This window comes from Nicotiana tomentosiformis, chromosome 7 (assembly GCF_000390325.3).
Source record: "Nicotiana tomentosiformis chromosome 7, ASM39032v3, whole genome shotgun sequence".
Taxonomy (NCBI): Eukaryota; Viridiplantae; Streptophyta; class Magnoliopsida; order Solanales; family Solanaceae; genus Nicotiana; species Nicotiana tomentosiformis.
Genome location: NC_090818.1, coordinates 21820383 through 21839445, shown reverse-complemented (window position 1 = coordinate 21839445; position 19063 = coordinate 21820383). Strand labels below are relative to the sequence as shown.

General features: G+C 37.4%; 1 protein-coding gene across 2 annotated transcripts; it reads left to right on the top strand.

The window, feature by feature from the left end:
* The first annotated feature begins 12493 nt into the window (after positions 1-12493).
* Positions 12494-17835, top strand: LOC104119807 (external alternative NAD(P)H-ubiquinone oxidoreductase B1, mitochondrial-like). 2 transcript variants are annotated; one of them, XM_009631397.4, is made up of 10 exons: positions 12494-12708; positions 13500-13776; positions 14235-14438; positions 14568-14818; positions 14916-15135; positions 15348-15452; positions 16009-16272; positions 16411-16532; positions 17094-17213; positions 17568-17835. In XM_009631397.4, the coding sequence occupies exons 1-10, from the start codon at positions 12629-12631 to the stop codon at positions 17653-17655; spliced, it is 1731 nt and encodes a 576-aa protein (XP_009629692.1). In that variant the 5' UTR covers positions 12494-12628; the 3' UTR covers positions 17656-17835. The 2 variants fall into 2 exon arrangements, 1 of the variants encoding a protein (XP_009629692.1); XR_011409580.1 differs by lacking the exon at positions 17568-17835 and having other exon boundaries at positions 16407-16532.
* The last annotated feature ends 1228 nt before the right edge of the window (positions 17836-19063 follow it).

Here is a 19063-nt window from a genome sequence, read left to right as displayed (position 1 = left end):
CATGATTTAGCCGAGCATTTATTCTTTAAGTTACTTCTTTTATTACTCGCTTTATGTTGTTATGAACTGTTGTTGGTTATTGGAGCTGGACCCTGAACTTGGTACAAGCTCGTCACTACTTTCAACCTAAGGTTAGGTTTGTTACTTATTGAGTGCATGGGGTCTGTTGTACTCATACTACACTTCTGCACCTTGCGTGTAAATATTGGATGTTGATGTTGCTATACTCGATGGGATGCGTTCCGGTTGTAGCTGCCTCTTGTTCATGATAGCCTTAGATTTATAAGAATCTGTTTATGTACATTTCGAACAGATGATATATTTATTTCATACCAATTTGTAAATTCTAATCTTAGAAGCTCATGATTTGTACTACCAGTCCTTGGGGAGTGTATTAGAGTCAGTTAAATATTAATTGAATCGTATTGTTGTTATTTGGCTTACCTTGCAGGTTAGGTTAGGTGCCATCACAGCTAGTCGGATTTTTGGTTGTGACAAGGTAGTATCAGAGCTCTAGGTTCATAGGTTTTACACGTCATGAGCAAGTGTTTAGTAGAGTCTTGCGGATCGGTATGATGACGTCCATACGTATCTTCAAGAGGCTACAGGACATTTAGGATATACTTCCCATCTTTCATTCCTTATCGTGCGACATTGATTCAGCTTGAAGTGTAACTCTTTGAATTCCTTCCATATATTCGTATGCGCATGTGAGCGCTCGGTATCGGCTGTGCGCCGGCGGCTTGTGATTCCATGGTTGAGGTGCGAGATGTGATTTTGGCGTGCTGATGATGGGCTAGTCTGGAGGACTTGAGGTCGGGTTTTGATGGTAGCTTGAGCACGAAGATTTAGATTGTGTGAGCATATGCTTTTGGGACTTATAGGTCAGTTGGTGTCCCTATTAGTGGAATTTGTGATTGGATGACTATGTGGTGAGTATGATGAGACTGCGAGATATGTTCAGATTGTTCGAATGTGACGAGAAGAGTTTACTTGAGATGTAGCAAGGACTATGGGATGTCTAATTTCTGTCTTGATTTGGCATATGGTCTCGAGTTATGGGTGTGTTGAGGGATCTCTCATGTTGTTTACTTATGAAGTGAAGTAGGTTCTCATATCTTGTTGATGGGTTCAAAATCAGGAAGACTAAGTGATTGCGTAGTAGTCGTGACTGTGGAATGGTATAGAGAGATGTCAGTTTGAGGCGAAGCAGGTGGATTATAACATGCGAGGTAATCTACGGATGTGTGATTTTATGATGTTGAGTGAAGGATTTCTTTTCTACCAATGGGTTATATTTGTGCAATCTGAGGTATGATATGGTTTGTGTTACTCGAGCTTATGAAGGATTTAGTTTAATTTCAGTACAGGATTTTGGCAGCAACAAAGTATGGGTATTGTAAGTTATCAGATGTTTTATTCCTTGGCTTTGAGCCAAGTAGGGGAGTCTACTATCGACGAGTTGATTGAACGGTTATGTGTTGTATTGGTTTCAGTTTGGGGTATACTGGTGAATTAATTATGACTTGCAGAGGTCGAGATCGAGGATGACTCGGGTAAAGGAATTTCTGGATATAGGTTGTATTACACTCTATGGGTATATGGGAATCATAAAATAATTGAGTGGTTATTCGTGAAGGATGTAGTATACATGAAGTAGGAATTTGCTCGGTTGCTTAGGAGTGTGGGTTACTCCCTTGGGTGTTGGTGTGCTAATGGGGCACAGGTCGTTCGTTCCATTTGGTCGGTTTAATTGAGATTGGAGAAGAGTGGATGACTCTCGAGAATGGTTCTAATGGATTCAAGATTTAAATGTAGCGATTTGGAATTTTCAAGATTTGTATATGGCTAGAAACTAAGAGTTACATGGGACGGTGTCGAGACTTGTGGCATTTATTTTTTATATCATTGTGGGATTATGCATTTCAGTATCAAGAAGGTGAATGGAACAATTTTATGTTCACATAAGGTCTCTTTATAGTGGGTGTCTCGGTTGTGGTGCTTTGGGGTGCTTAAGAGGGAAGTTAGGGGCTTATGGGCCTTAGGGCGTTATGGTTATATATTAGGGTCTCTCATGTGGTGAATTCTGGTTAAGGATCGTGGTGTTCTAGCAAGGAGAAGTATCAATTTGAAGGCAATTTTGAAAGGACTTGGAGAAATAAGACAGCTTGGTAGTAGGTTGGATCAACACAGTTATGGATATAATCGGTTCTTTGGGTACTTATGATGTGGCTAGTCTCCACAGGTGTTTCGTGGCAATGCTCTTGGGTTTTGGCGACCTGCGTGGCTGGGTTGAGTTAGAGAGTTTCGGTTCTGATAGCTTGGTTATATACACACATGGTGTGGTTCTATTGTGGGCCTCATGGTGGAATTCGAGCGATATGAGTATTTGGGTATTGCATGATCGGTTGCGTATTGGTGCATGGATGGCACGGATTGTGTCTATGAGTTATATTGGTGTGGTATGTCTGTGGGATAGTTGTGTTTAATAATATAAGGTCATTGGACCCAGAATGAGTACTATCAGGTTTGATTACAGTATATTTGGGAAGATGGCATTAAAAGTCGGCTAAGAAAGGGATTATGATTCTGGTTGGGGCGAGAGAGCTCCATGTCTTGATGATCTAATAAGGGGTTACAAGATTCTGCGTGTTTCTTTTATTATCAACAGTGTACAAAGGTTTTGGAACGAGATTTTATTTGATATGGGGTTTTATACCAGTACCGGGTTAGTTGGAGTAGTTACTGTGATCAGGAATGGTGCTACGAGCATGCGAGTTGTGTAATATGTTAGGTGATTATATCTGTGGTTATAGATATGGCTCGATGCAGCTTGTTCAGACTTATACAGTATGTAACTGTGAGATTCGGGTCTTGTAAGAAAATTCTGAATGTTGCAAAATTGAATTCCAAGGTTTTGGGCTAAGGCTAAAGAAATAATTTTCATTTGTGTTGTGTTGTCAGGCCTATACAGAATAGGGTGATATGGGACCATCCCCGGGTACGTGCGTGGTAAGATGGAATAGTGATTTGATGGCTTGGAAATAACTTTTGGCACGTTCGAGGACGAATGTATGTTTAAGTGGGGGAGAATGTAACGACCTGGCCAGTCGTTTTGAGTAGTACAACCCCGTTTCCCCATTTACTACTCTATTTGTGCTTTATAGCTATATTATGACCTATTGGATTAGTTAGTTCGGGTTCGGAAGGATTTCGGAATGAATTGAGACACTTAGTCTCACAATGGAAAACTTAAGTTGGAAAAATTGACCGGATATTGGTTTGTGTAAACGACCTCGGATTTGAATTCTGATGATTTCAATAGCTTTGTATGGTGATTTTGGACTTAGGAGAGTGTCCGAAAAATTATTTGGAGGTCGGTAGTGGAATTAGGCTTGAAATGGCGAAAGTTGAATTTTTGGGAAGTTTGACGGGGGAGTTGACTTTTGATATCGGGGTCCGAAACAAATGGGGTAAGTATTCTTAACTCAATATTGGTCAAATTACCTGAATCCATGGTTGTTTTTAACATTTAATTGGTGAATTAAGTTTGAAAATTGTGAAAACCCTCTTAGTTTAATTTGGAGATTTGAGGGTCGAGTTGATGTCGGATTTGAGTAAAATTTGTATGGTTGGACTCGTGGTTGAAGGGGCATTCATATTTTGTAACCTTTATCGGGTTCCGAGACATGGGCCCTACGGGCGATTTTTGAGTGTAATTTCGGATTTTGTGGAACAATTAGTATTTTGATATGGAATAAATTCTTATAATTTGTATTGACTGAATCAAATTAATTGTGACTAGATTAGAGCCGTTCAAAAGTTGATACGTGCAGAAAAAAATTTCTGGAGCATTGTTTAGTTTGCTCGACATTGGATTCGGCTTGTTCGAGGTAAGTAGCTCTTCTAATCTTGGAGCTGAGGGTATGAACCCTGAATATACATGTTATATGTGAATTGTTTGAAGGTGACGCATATGCTAGGTGATGGGCGTGCACCATAGAAATTGTGATGTAATTGTAGTCAAATAATCTTGGCATTTTCTATGCAGTTTTATATGTTGAAGAAATTTAGCTGAGAATCATATTAAAAATCATGTTGAGGCTATGTGCCAGTATTATTGGGATCTACAGAGGTCATATTGCTGTGAATTATTTGTTTTAAATCGAAAATTTATAGTCAGTCATATTCATTTCATTGTATATCATATCTCAGTTTTTGTTGTTATTTATTGATACATCATATTATCATTTTCGGGCTATTTTCATGACATTGTGAGCCCATGAGAGAGAGACTGGAGAGATTGATAATTGAGGGAGGCCGAGGGCCTGGCTGTGAGGATATTTTTGGGATCCGTCTATATGCCGCAACAGGCCATGTTGGCTTTATATATTATTATTATTATTATTATTATTATTATTATTATTATTATTATTATTATTATTATTATTATTATTATTATTATTATTATTATTATTATTATTATTATTATTATTATTATTATTATTATTATTATTATTATTATTATTATTATTATTATTATTATTATTATTATTATTATTATTATTAGTGATCGGGGTTGCCCGCCTGCAGCAGGACTTAAAGGCTTTAAATAGCACGTGAGTTATCTGTGCGGTTTATAACGCTTGGGCTGAAGAAGCCCCTCCGGAGTCTGCACACACCCCTAGTGAGCACAATTGTTATTATCGAGGGATAGATCTTTCCTGGATATGGATCTTGTCCGAAGCATTATATACCTGGAGATGGATCTTCTCCACGGGCTGGATTGGCCCTTCTTGGTACTGAATGACTGATGATAAGTTGATGTGTATATTCCGGGATGGATCTTCCCTGGGCCGGATTGGCCATATACAGTACCGAGTGATTGAGCATGATGAGTGGAATGTGTGAGAAAGTGAGATTGAGTACTCTGAGAGTGTGAATACATGAGTTCATCTCTGAGATACATTGCATTGACATGCACACATGACATACAGGCATAGAGATGTATTTTCCTCATGTTATACCGTATCACGTCATTCATGACTTCTCATACATGTTGACATATGTGCATAGTGATGCATTAGTTTTACACTAGCTATCTGGAAAGAAAATGAAACATCTTATTTATTGAAAGAAATTTTGGGAAAAATTACTGCTTTCAAACTTACTCCTATTTTTGGCAACTTCGGTAAACGATTTGGGTTTTCACTGATACACTGGAAAGGCAAAATTATTTGCAGAAATCATGATTTAGCTGAGCATTTATTCTTTCAGTTTCTTCTTTTATTACTTACTTTATGTTATTATGAACTGTTGTTGGTTATTGGAGTTGGACCCTGACCTTGGCACAAGCTCGTCACTACTTTCAACATAAGGTTAGGTTTGTTACTTATTGAGTACATGGGGTCGGTTGTACTCATACTACACTTTTGCACCTTGCGTGCAGATATTGGATGTTGATGTTGTTGTACTCGACGGGAGATGGAATTGAAGACGTACCTGCGTTGCGGTTGTAGCTGCCTCTTGTTCATAGTAGCCTTCGATTTATAAGAATCTCGAACAGATGATGTATTTATTTCATACCAGTTTTGTAAATTCTAATCTTAGAAGCTCATGATTTGTACTACCAGTCCTTGGGGAGTGTATTAGAGTCATTTAAATATTAATTGAATTGTATCATTGTTATTTGGCTTTTCTAGTGGGTTAGGTTAGGTGCCATCACGGCTAGTCGGATTTTGGGTTGTGACAAGGTGGTATAAGATCTCTAGGTTCATAGGTTCTACACGTCATGAGCAAGTGTCTAGTAAAGTCTTGCGGATTGGTATGATGATGTCCATACCTATCTTCGAGAGGCTACAAGACATTTAGGATATACTTCCCATCTTTTTTTCCTTATCGTGCGGCATTGATTTAGCTTGAAGTGTAACTCTTTGAATTCCTTCCACGCATTCATATGCGCATGTAAGCGCTGGGTATCGGCTGTGCGCCAGCGGCTTGTGTTTCTATGGTTGAGGTGCGAGATATGATTTTGGCGTGCTGATGATGGGCCAGTCTGGAGGACTTGAGGCCGGGTTTTGACGGTAGCTTGAGCACGGAGATTTCGATTGTGTGAACATGGGGTTTTGGGACTTATAGGTCCGTTGGTGTCCCTATTAGTGGAATTTGTGATTGGATGACTATGTGGTGTGTATGATGAGACTGTGAGATATATTCAGATTGTTCGAATGTGATAAGAAGAGTTTACTTGAGATGTAGCAAGGATGATGGGGTATCTGATTTCTGTCTTGATTTGGCGTATGGTCTCGAGTTATAGGTGTGTTGAGGGAACTCTCATGTTGTTTAGTTGTAGAGTGATGTAGATTCTCATGTCTTATTGATGGGTTCAGAATTAGGAAGCCTAAGTGATTGCGTAGTAGTCGTGACTGTGGAACGGTATAGAGAGATGTCAGTTTGAGGCGAAGTAGGTGGATTATAACCTGCGAGGTAATCTACGGATGTGTGATTTTATGATGTTGTGTGGAGGCTTTATTTTCTATCAGTGGGTTATATTTGTGCAATTTGAGGTATGATATGGTCTGTGTTACTCGAGCTTATGAAAGATTTAGTTGAATTTCAGTGCGGGATTTTGGCAACAACAGAGTATGGGTATTGTAAGTTATCAGATGCTTTATTCCTTGGCTTTGAGCCAAGTGGGGGAGTCTACTATCGACGAGTTGATTGAACGGTTATATGTTGTATTGGTTTCGGTTCAGGGTATACTAGTGAACAGTTATGACTTGCAGAGGTCGAGATCGAGGATGACTCGGGTAAAGGAATTTCTAGGTACAGGTTGTATTACACTCTATGGGTATATGGGAATCATAAAATAATTGAGTGTTTATTCGTGAAGGATGTAGTGTACATGAAGTAGGAATTTGCTCGATTGCTTAAGAGTGTGGGTTACTCCCTAGGGTGTTGGTGTGCTAATGAGGCACAGGTCGTTCGGTCCGTTTGGTCGGTTTAATTGAGATTGGAGAAGAGTGGATGACTCTCGAGAATGGTTCTAATGGATTCAAGATTTAAATGTAGCGATTTGGAATTTTCAAGATTTGTATATGGCTAGAAACTGAGAGTTACATGGGACGGTGTCGAGACTTGTGGCATTTGTTTTAATAGCATTGTGGGATTATGCGTTTCAGTATCAAGAAGGTGAATGAAACAGTTTTAGGTTCACATAAGGTCTCTTTAGAATGGGTGTCTCGGTTATGGTACTTTGGGGTGCTTAAGAGGGAAGTCAGCGGCTTATGGGCCTTAGGGCATTGTGATTTTATATTAGGGTCTCTCATGTGGTGAATTTTGGTTAAGGATCGTGGTATTCTAGCAAGGAGAAGTATCAATTTGAAGGCAATTTTGAAAGGACTTGGAGAAATAAGACAACTTGGTAGTAGGTTGGATCAGCATAGTAATGGATAAAATCAATTCTTTGGGTACTTATGATGTGGCTAGTCTCCACAGGTGCTTCGTGGCAATGCTCTTGGGTTTTGGCGACCTGCGTGGCTGGGTTGAGTTAGAGAGATTCAGTTCTGATAGCTTGGTTATATGTACACATGGTGCGGTTCTATTGGGGGCCTCATGGCGGAATTCGAGCGAGATGAGTATTTGGGTATTGCATGATCGGTTGCGTATTGGTGTACGGATGGCACGGGTTGTGTCTCTGAGTTATATTTGTGTGGCATGTCTGTGTGATAGTTGTGTTTAATAATATAAGGTCATTGGACCCAGAATGAGTACTATCAGGTTTGATTACGGTATATTTGGGAAGATGACATTGAAAGTCGTCTAAGAAAGGGATTATGGTTCTGGTTGGGGCGATAGAGCTCCATGACTTATTGATCTGATAAGGGGTTACAAGATTCTGTGTGTTTCTTTTATTATCAATAGTGTACGAAGGTTTTGGAATGAGGTTTTATTTGATATGGGGTTTTATACCAGTACCGGGTTAGTTGGAGTAGTTACTGTGATTAGGAATGGTGCTACGAGCATGCGAGTTATGTAATATGTTAGGTGATTATATCCGTGGTTATAGATATGGTTCGATGCAGCTTGTTCAGACTTATACAGTGTGTAACTGTGAGATTTGAGTCTTGTAAGAAAATTCTGAATGTTGAAAAATTGAATTCCAAGGTTTTTGGCTAAGGCTAAATCAATGATTTTCATTTATGTTGTGTTGTCAGGCCTATACATAATAGGGTGATGTGGGACCACCCCCGAGTACGTGTGTGGTAAGATGGAATAGTGATTTGATGGCTTGAAAACAACTCTTGGCATGTTCGAGGATGAACGTATGTTTAAGTGGGGGAGAATGTAACGACCCGACGGTCGTTGTGAGTATTACAGCTTCGTTTCCCTATTTACTGCTCTATTTGTGCTTTATAGCTGTATTATGACCTATCAGATTAGTTAGTTCGGGTCCGGAAGAATTTCGGAATGAATTGAGACACTTAGTCTCACAATGGAAAGCTTAAGTTGGAAAAATTGGCCGAATGTTGGCTTATGTGTAAACGACCTCGGATTTGAATTATGATTATTCCAATAGCTCTGTATGGTGATTTTGTGCTTAGGAGCATGCCCGAAAAATTATTTGAAGGTCCGTAGTGGAATTAGGCTTGAAATGGCGAAAGTTGAATTTTTGAGAAGTTTGACCGGGGAGTTGACTTTTTAATATCGGGATCGAAAAACAATGGGGTAAGTGTTCTTAACTCAATATTGGTCAAATTACTCGAATCCATGGTTGTTTTTAACAGTTAATTGGTTAATTAAGTTGGAAAATTGTGAAAACCCTCTTAGTTTAATTTAAAGATTTGAGGGTCGAGTTGATGTCAGATTTGAGTAAAATTTGTATGGTTGGACTCGTGGTTGAAGGGGCGTTCATATTTTATAACTTTTGTCGGGTTCCGAGACATGGGCCCCACAAGCAATTTTTGAGTGTAATTTCGGATTTTGTGAAAAAATTAGTATTTTGATATGGAATAAATTCTTATAATTTGTGTTGACTGAATCAAATTAATTGTGACTAGATTCGAGCCGTTCGGAAGTTGATACGCGCAGAATGAAATTTCTGGAGCATTGTTTAGCTTGCTCGACATTGGATTCGGCTTGTTTGAGGTAAGTAACTCTTCTAATCTTGAAGCTGAGGATATGAACCCTGAATATACGTATTATGTGAATTGTTTGAAGGCGACACACATGCTAGCTGACGGGCGTGTGGGCGTGCACCATAGAAATTGTGACGTAATTGTTTTCGTGGAATTTTGTAGTCAAATAATCTTGGCATTTTCTATGCAGTTTTATATGTTGAAGAAATTTAGCTAAGAATCATATTAAAAATAATGTTGAGGCTATGTTCCAGTATTATTGGGACTCACAGAGGTCATATTGCTGTGAATTATTTATTTTAAATTGAAAATTTATACTCAGTCATATTCATTTCATTACATATCATATCTCAGTCTCTGTTGTTATTTATTGATACATCATATTATCATTTTCGGGCTATTTTCATGACATTGTGAGCCCATGAGAGAGAGACAGGAAAGATTGATGACTGAGGGAGGCCGAGGGCCTGACTGTGAGAATATTTTTGGGATCGGACTGCACGCCGCAGCAGGCCATGTTGGCTTTATATATTATTATTATTATTATTATTATTATTATTATTATTATTATTATTATTATTATTATTATTATTATTATTATTATTATTATTATTATTATTATTATTATTATTATTATTATTATTATTATTATTATTATTATTATTATTATTATGTGATCGGGGTTTCCCCGCCTGCAGTAGGCCTTATAGGCTTTATATAGCACGTGAGTTGTCCGTGCGGTTTATAGTGCTTTGGCTGAAGGAGCCCCTCCGGAGTCTGTACACATCCCAGTGAGCGCGGTTGTTATTATTGAGGGATGGATCTTCCCTGGACATGGATCTTGTCCGAAGCACTTTATACCTGGATCTGCCCTCCTTGGTACTGAGTGACTGATGATCAGTTGATATATATATTCCGGGACGGATCTTTCCTGGGTCGGATTGGCCATATACAGTACCGAGTGATTGAGCATGATGAGTGGAATGTGTGAGAAAGTGAGACTGAGTACTCTGAGAGTGTGAATACATGAGTTCATCTCTGAGATACATTGCATTGACATGCACACATGACATACATGCATAGAGATGTATTTTCCTCATGCTGTACCATATCAAGTCATTCATGACTTCTCGCACATGTTGGCATATGGGCATAGTGATGCATTGGTTTTACACTGGCTATCTGGAAAGAAAATGAAACATCTTATTTATTGAAAGAATTTTTGGGAAAAATTACTATTTTCAAACTTACTCCTATTTTTGGCAACTTCGGTAAACGATTTGGATTTTCACTGATATACTGGAAAGGCAGAATTATTTGCAGAAATCATAATTTAGCTGAGCATTTATTCTTTGAGTTACTTCTTTTATTACTTGATTTATGTTATTATGAACTGTTGTTGGTTATTGGAGCTGGACCCTGACCTTGGTACAAGCTCGTCACTACTTTCAACCTAAGGTTAGGTTTGTTACTTATTGAGTACATGGGGTCGGTTGTACTCATACTACACTTCTGCACCTTGCGTGCAGATATTGGATGTTGATGTTGCTGTACTCGACGTGAGCTGGAATTGAAGACGTACCTGCATTCCGGTTGTAGCTACCTCTTGTTCATGGTAGCCTTAGATTTATAAGAATCTGTTTATGTATATTTTGAACAGATGGTGTATTTATTTCATACCAGTTTTTAAAATTTTAATCTTAGAAACTCATAATTTGTACTACCAGTCCTTGGGGAGTGTGTTAGAGTCAGTTAAATATTAATTAAATCGTATTGTTGTTATTTGGCTTAACTAGCGGGTTAGGTTAGGTGCCATCACGGCTAGTCAAATTTTGGGTCGTGACAACAGTGTTAATATTGCTCATAAGAATCTATCGAGTTCTTACTTACCTATTCAAGCTAACGCAATACCCATATGTCTATAGAGTTAGAATCAATAAGAATGCATTTATAATTCCCGCATAATAACCAAGCAACGCAATTAGCGCACACACACACACACACACACACACATATATATATATATATATATATATATATATATATATATATATATATATATATATACACACATTTATAATTCCCGCATAATAACCAAGCAACGCAATTAGCACACACACACACACATATATATATATATATATATATATATATATATATATATATATATATATAGAGTTAGAATCAATAAGAATGCATTTATAATTCCCGCATAATAACCAAGCAACGCAATTAGCATATATATATATATATATATATATATATATATATATATATATATATATATATATATCTAACCGCGAATTCATTCCTCGATGCTCGGGTTCAAGAACTTGCTCTACTCTATATGCAATCTAGGATTCCCACCTTCGAGTTCAATTCTAGATTCGTAGATAGTATTCAATTGGTAATCAAGCAATCAAATAATTAAGCGCATGATTGAATAAATAAATCAATACGATAAACTAAGAAATCAAAATCAATATTCGAATAACAATGGTCATGAAAGAACCACAACCCTAGAACATGAAGTTTAGCTCCACATAGACATGGTAACTACACAACAAATCATACAAAGAAACATAATAATTACTAAGTTCAGAGGAAGAAAGATAGAATCTGATGAATTTCGGTCTCCACGGCAGCTTCGTGCTTTCCCTTCGTCAAAAGTTCCTCTCAAAAACGTTCTCTCCCCTCCAAAATAGGTTTAGACTTCTTTTTATACGAGTTGGCGGTGTGTAGGGCCGTAAAACCTTGTCCCAAGCGAAGTAGGAGAGTTTCCCGTCACCTAGCGTCCAGGGTAGCGCGACGCGCTAGCCCTGACGCTAGCCTGTTGGCCAACATTTTCGGATCTGTAAACTACGCCACGGGTTGCGCGATGCACTACCTAGGGCGCTACACTGGACCATTTTTTCGTTTTGTTCCTTTTTGTTTCAAATCGTGCACTTTCGTCCCACATTACCTCCGGATGACTCCTACACATAAAAATATCACAAATTAGCACAAATTATTACATTACACATCCGAAATCTACGGAAAATGAGTAAAATGCGAGGCAATATGCGTATAAATATACATACTTTAAGCCGAATATCAACTTTTAAATAATCTTTTATATAATTAAACCACTAATTTTTTTTTGACACTAAATTTGAATTGATAACCAAGAAAATATATGAATTTATTTATACCTTTTGGCTGAACAAAAAGAAAAATATTAAAATGGTGAATAGGAGTTTAGAGTTTAGACAGAGCTAGGAAGTTACAAGTGGCGTTACACTGTCTTAATTAACGTTTTTAAGATCTGTTAGTCCGGTGTTGACTCGAGTAAGCCGCTTCCCAAATGCCATGCTGAACAAAGTGAAGCTGCCACGTCCAACACTTCCCTTCTTTGACACTCTCTGTATCTTCAATTCTCACTTCTTCCATAGCCTTTAATCAGATCATAATGTAATAGAAATGCAAATTAAGAAGAGGAACAATTAAAGAAGATGAGAGGTTTCTCATATTTGAAAAGAGCTCTCCATATCCGCTCTTCTTATTCCAGACTTTTGGTTGCCTCCTGTATCAGGTTTATTATGTTTGATCCCTTTGATTATGGTCGATTTTTGGTCATGTTTGCAAATTATTAACAGTTTCTCATTCTTTCTTATGTAGTAATACAGAAAATGACACTGTATAGTACTCTGGAAATAATAGCCGAAAAAATATTTTATATTTTTATTATTATATATACTAATATTGGTCACATTATTTTATATATATATATATATATAAATATACAAATTTTATACACTTTTGTGACTATGGGATATAATTAGTTTCGGCTGTGGACTAAAATTGATCTTGCCCTGTGTAATACAAAGCATTGTTCTTAATCCAATTATGTGTGACTGAATTACAACGTTTCTGAATTGCATTTTTTTAATCTCTCTTTCGTTTTGTTTTTGCTTTTGGACTCCTGGAATTCCATCAATACTTTTTTACCTCTTTCTTAATTTGCCTTGAAAATGTCAACTTCGAGCTTATGGTTGACCCTTTTGTTCTAAGTGTTCAATCTATTAGGTACTCCCTCTGAGGTAGTTTGACTCGGTACGGAGTTTAAGAAAAAAAAAAAGACTTTTGAAATTTGTGGTCTTAAAAGTTTAAGGGGTAAAAGCCTTGTGGGATCATGATATTTGTGTGGTTATAAAAGCTTCTCATTAAGGGTAAAATGAAAAATTTAAAGCTTAATTATTTCCAAATTTAGAAATGTATCATTTATTTTGGAACAGACTAAAAAGGAAAGTACCTCGTCTAATTTGAAACGGAGAGAGTAGTATTTTTAGAGACTGATCGCTTTTCTTTTGTATGATCTTACAGTAGCGGAGGTCTCATAGTATATGCAGAATGTAATGTAGACAGCAACGAAAAAGTTGTCCAAAAGAGTCGATCAGATTCAGGGAAGAAGAAAATAGTGGTACTTGGAACAGGATGGGCTGGTACTAGTTTCCTAAAGGATATGGATATTTCTTCCTATGATATTGAAGTGGTTTCTCCGCGTAACTACTTTGCGTTTACTCCATTGTTACCTAGTGTCACTTGTGGAACAGTCGAGGCACGGAGCGTTGTTGAGCCAGTGAGAAACATTATAAAGAAGGTAAAATGAGTTCTCATTACAACTTGTTTCGAGTGTGATCATAGAAAAACTTGGAGCCAATGTTTGCACTAAGCAGATAAATACATAACATGTATGTTTAACATATACTTTTATCAGTTAACCATGGTGAATTATATGTATTCTCATATCAATGTATCACTTAAATATGATGAAGCAATGTAGTTTGGTGTAAATGGAGTGTATAACTGGATCTAGTGGCGAAACAAGATTTTCACTAAGGGGATTCCGAAAAATAAAAAAAAGTAAACACGCAAAGAAACTAAGGGAATTCAACATCTAATATGAGTACATAACCTTATATACACATTATAATATTCGGGCGAAGAGGGTTCGGTTGAACCCCCTTTTGCCCACCTAGCTCCGCCCCTGACTGGATCATATAGTGTTGTACTTGATTGATACAAATGTATTTTTTTTATTCTTGATTTGTATGACAGAGAAGTGGAGAAATACAATTTTGGGAAGCAGAATGTCTCAAGATTGATCCCGAAAACCATAAAGTCCTTTGCCATTCTCTTGTGGAAAATTTGGTTGGAGAGAATGATTTTGCCCTAGAATATGACTATTTGGTTGTAGCAGTAGGAGCTCAAGTAAATACTTTTAACACTTCAGGTGTCTTGGAACATTGTCACTTTTTGAAGGTAGACTTCTCTGCCTTTATAGACCTTTTCTGATTATATATAGTAACATCTTTCCAATTGCAAGAAGGCTCTCTTCTTGAGCTGCTAAGTTTTCGATTTCTCAAATAGAATGAATCATGTGTCATACAGGAAGTCGAAGACGCTCAAAGGATTCGGAGAACTGTCATAGATTGTTTTGAAAAAGCTGTGCTCCCGGGCTTAAGTGAAGAAGAGCGAAGGACCAACCTCCATTTTGTTATAGTTGGAGGGGGTCCAACTGGAGTGGAATTTGCAGCTGAGTTACATGACTTTGTTCATGAAGATTTGGTAAACTTATACCCTTCAGTTAAGGATCTAGTGAAGATAACAGTCATCCAATCTGGAGATCATATCCTGAACACGTAAGATTTCACAAACTCAAGTGTCAATTTCAAAAAAATGAGATTATTCCTATATTGGACAACTTATTAGAGATCATATATAATGTCTTGACTATAGGTTTGATGAAAGAATTAGCTCATTTGCTGAACAGAAGTTTCAAAGAGATGGAATTGAGGTTTTGACAGGTTGCCGTGTCGTTAGTGTTTCTGAACATTCAGTTAACATGAAAGTAAAATCAACAGGAGAATATGATGTTGTACCTCATGGGATGGTTGTATGGTCAACTGGAGTTGGTACTCGCCCTTTTGTGAAGGATTTCATGGAACAAATTGGCCAGGTGTGTTTGCAGTTTGCACCATTGACTGTTTTGTCAATTAAGCTCCAATAGAGGCTCAAAATAGCAACCCGATGCACTAAGCTTCTGCTATGCTCCCAGATAGAGTCGGACCACATTGGGGTCCATTACACACATCCTTATACCTTGGCAAAAGTGCAAGACCACTTAATCATGACCATATATGTGTTTTTTTTTACCTGTTTCTTTGGCAGGGAAAGAGATGGATTCTAGCAACTGATGAATGGTTGCGAGTAACGGGTTGTCCTGATGTGTATGCTATTGGTGATTGTGCCACTGTAGATCAACGTAAAATTATGGTATGCAAGCCTTGACCAAGTACTTATGAGTATTTCAGGATATCTTAATCTACATGATATTTATTCCCCAGCTCTGTTTTTTCTTCTTTTATGATAAATGACTTTCATGAATATGTAAAACACAGTCATAAATTTCAATATAGTTTAGTTCCAACAAATTATATCCTTTTACTTTTTTTCCCCGGTTAACTGGATACTTATGTGTGTATATATATATATAACTAAATTACAGTAGCGTAGGAGCACTGCTTCCTGGTAATGTAGCATTGTAAACTAAGTTACTACTACTATTACAAGCCAATGTAGTTCTTTAAAAAATAGTTCCTAGGATGTCTGCCCATTTAGCATTTGCGGCCAACATAGTAGGAACTACAAAAGAGTGTGGTCTGTGTCAAACAGCTTCCTTTTTGCACCTCCCTTCGCGAGGAGGTCCGCTACTTGGTTCTGATCTGGGTATCCTCTACTTTCTTCTGCTAGCACAGCAGTTAATATTTGCTAGATTCATGATATTGACATGTCTTCATTTTGCATTTTTGTGTGTCACTATGTGGTTCAGGAAGATATTTCAACCATTTTTGAAGCTGCGGATACGGATCATTCTGGAACCTTAACTATAGAAGAATTTCAAGATGTTTTGGAAGACATAATCATCCAATATCCTCAAGTGGAGTTGTATCTGAAGAGCAATCAGTTATTTGATGTAACAGAGTTATTCAAGGATTCAGAGGGAAATGAAAGAGAGGAGGTAGATATTGAAGGGTTTAAGTTAGCTCTTTCTCATGTAGATTCCCAAATGAAGAGTCTACCTGCTACTGCTCAGGTATATATATGTTCGTGATTGTATCCATTGATGACATCCTAATGTTTTCCCATAGTCAAAGGGGACGTGAGGACCATTCCTTTTGTTTTACGTCATTAGTTGCTATCAGTTTCATTGTTTTTTTCACGTGCTAGCTAGGTTGCTGCTCAACAAGGTTCGTATCTTGCCAGCTGCTTTAACCGTTGGGAGCAATGCAACGCTAAGCCTGAAGGCCCGCGCCTCTTTGGAAGTGCGGGGCGTCATGCATTTTTACCCTTCCGGTATGGCTTGCTCACACTAGCATGATCCAAGACTTCTCTTTTTTGTTCCAAAAATTATACTGTCATATATGCATCATGTTACATATAGGGGTAGGCTGTCTACGTTACACCTCTTGGGGTACGGTCCTTCCCTGGACCCTGAATGAATGCGGGATGCTTTGTGTACTGCGCTGATCTTTATTACGTGAAGGACTATTCTAGTAAATTTTAATTTGTCCCTTATAAGTCTGTTACACAAGTTCCTCAGCAAAGAAGGGCAGAAAATCATAATACAAAACATCTTTAAAAATATTGTTCTCTGGGCTTCTTCTAGCTAGGCAATCAGCGAGTTGATTTTCCTCCCTGTAAATGTGGTATAGGCATGACCTATCCAAGTTGTCTAACAGGTACTTGCAATCAATTAAAATGTGTGAGTTTATGCGCACCCCAATTTCAAAATCCTTAGTCCACTGACTTAAAATCCTTAGTCCACCTCTTACTTAATTGATCTAAAAAATGGCCTCATTACCTCTCTCTCGGATCCAAGGTAATTGACATGTCAATAATATTGTTCAATTTCAGGTATCGACATTTAGGGCAATTTGCACCATTAGGTGGGGAGCAAGCAGCAGCAGAACTTCCAGGAGACTGGGTTTCAATGGGTCGTAGCACACAGTGGCTCTGGTATTCTGTATATGCAAGGTGAATAAATATTCACAGCTTTCATGAATATTATTTAATAATTGGTTCACGCAGGGGCGGAGCTACAGTAGTGGGTGCGGGTTCGGGCGAACCCAGTGACTTTTTTCGGAACCCTGTATTTGTATTGAAATATTTACTAAATCTATATAAATATATACTGCCGAACCCAGTAACAAAAGGGGTCTTGGTTCAATGGTAAGGGTTGTGGGTTCGCTGGAAAAGATGGGGTTTCGATTCTCCCTGGAAGCAATGTTTTATTTTAAAATTTAGAACCCACACACTTAAATCTCTCGCTCCGCCCGTAATATTTTTTTTCAAGTGTCTAAAATGTGGTGACAATATTTGGCATTTCAGCAAGCAAGTTAGCTGGCGTACAAGGATCCTAGTGGTCTGGGACTGGACAAGAAGATACATTTTCGGAAGAGATTCAAGCCGAATATGATGGCTTTAACCCTGTTTTAGAATTGCTTGTTCTATACCTTTTTGCTTACCACATGAATATGAATATGATGCAATAAAACAATACTGGAGTATCATATTTTTTATTTATATAAACATAATATTCCTGTACATTGACTAGTACTTATTAATTTGTTTATTATATATACTCACGCACATACAACATGAAGTAACGTAATAGCGAGACTATATTTCATCCTTGACTTGTTTATCTTTGGTTAAACTCATGTTTCTGGCCATCACGATTTAAATTAATCCTACACTATTTCGCGTTTATTTTATTTATTTATGTAATTTTTAGGGAGTTGAAATAATTATGTTAATTGGTTTAAAAACTTGTATTAGTAGCCCGGGTATAAGGTTTGATGAGATTAGTAAACCAAATTCACCACTGGCAAGCTTAGCAAGGGAGAATTAACAAAGAGATAGTTGAAAATAACTTGCTAGGTGTCATCACTATAGGATGTTGTTGATGGCTATATTTCCACTTGTAATTTTGCTTTGACGTGGGAACGGTGGAAGAGTACTGCTTCTCTAATTCTTCTATTATTATAAATAGTATATATATCCCAACTTCCCATTAAAAAAGAAGGAAAAGATTTGTGGGAGAAGAAAGAATTTATTAGCTAGTGGGACAGGCATTTAACGATGCCAAATCTGTGGTTTCACAAAGGGTTGGTGTTAGATAGAAAAGAAGATTAGAAATTAATAAGAGGGACAAAGAAAAAGAGTTCATTGGTACTAATTAGTAAGCAATGGCATTTGGGTTGATGGAATACTGTTTCGAGACTCATCTTTGAAGCTCATCAGGCATGTTATTTCTACCTAATCTTAATTCCTTACCTTTCATATTCATATTAGTGATTAACTTCCACTGCTTGATCTATTCTATTATACCTTTAACAGAGCCAGAATCGTCGGCATTATAATTATAATTATAATTAGAATAAAAACAGGACAAAATCATTTAGTTTAGTCTAATTTCTGGAAATGAAGTATATTAAACAACAGACATAATAATAATAATTTTTCTTTAATTAGAAGAAATAAAATGCTAAGTTGACACTCGCATTAGGTGTTAATAGACGGGTTGGGTCATATTGGATAGTTAATTGGGTTAGCACAACGAAATGAATCATTATCCAATTCAGTCAAAATTTGCATGGATCAAGATATATATGTTGAACAATGGGTCGTATTCAAAGTCGCTCAACATATATAGAACACTACTAGAAATTCGGTAAAAACTGACCAAAAAAACCGACCAACGTTGGTCGGTAATGGCCAATAACCGACCAAAACGCGACCATTTACGTGTGAACGGTATTTTAGGGGTCGGAAAGGAATACCGACCAAAGTTAGTCGAAAATTACCGACCAAAGTTGGTCGAA

Coding starts and splice junctions, on each gene's coding strand:
- LOC104119807 (XM_009631397.4), top strand. CDS start 12,629: ATGAGAGGTTTCTCATATTTGAAAAGAGCTCTCCATATCCGCTCTTCT. Junction 13,777..14,234: donor TGAGAAACATTATAAAGAAG/GTAAAATGAGTT, acceptor TTTGTATGACAG/AGAAGTGGAGAAATACAATT. Junction 15,136..15,347: donor TCATGGAACAAATTGGCCAG/GTGTGTTTGCAG, acceptor TTTCTTTGGCAG/GGAAAGAGATGGATTCTAGC.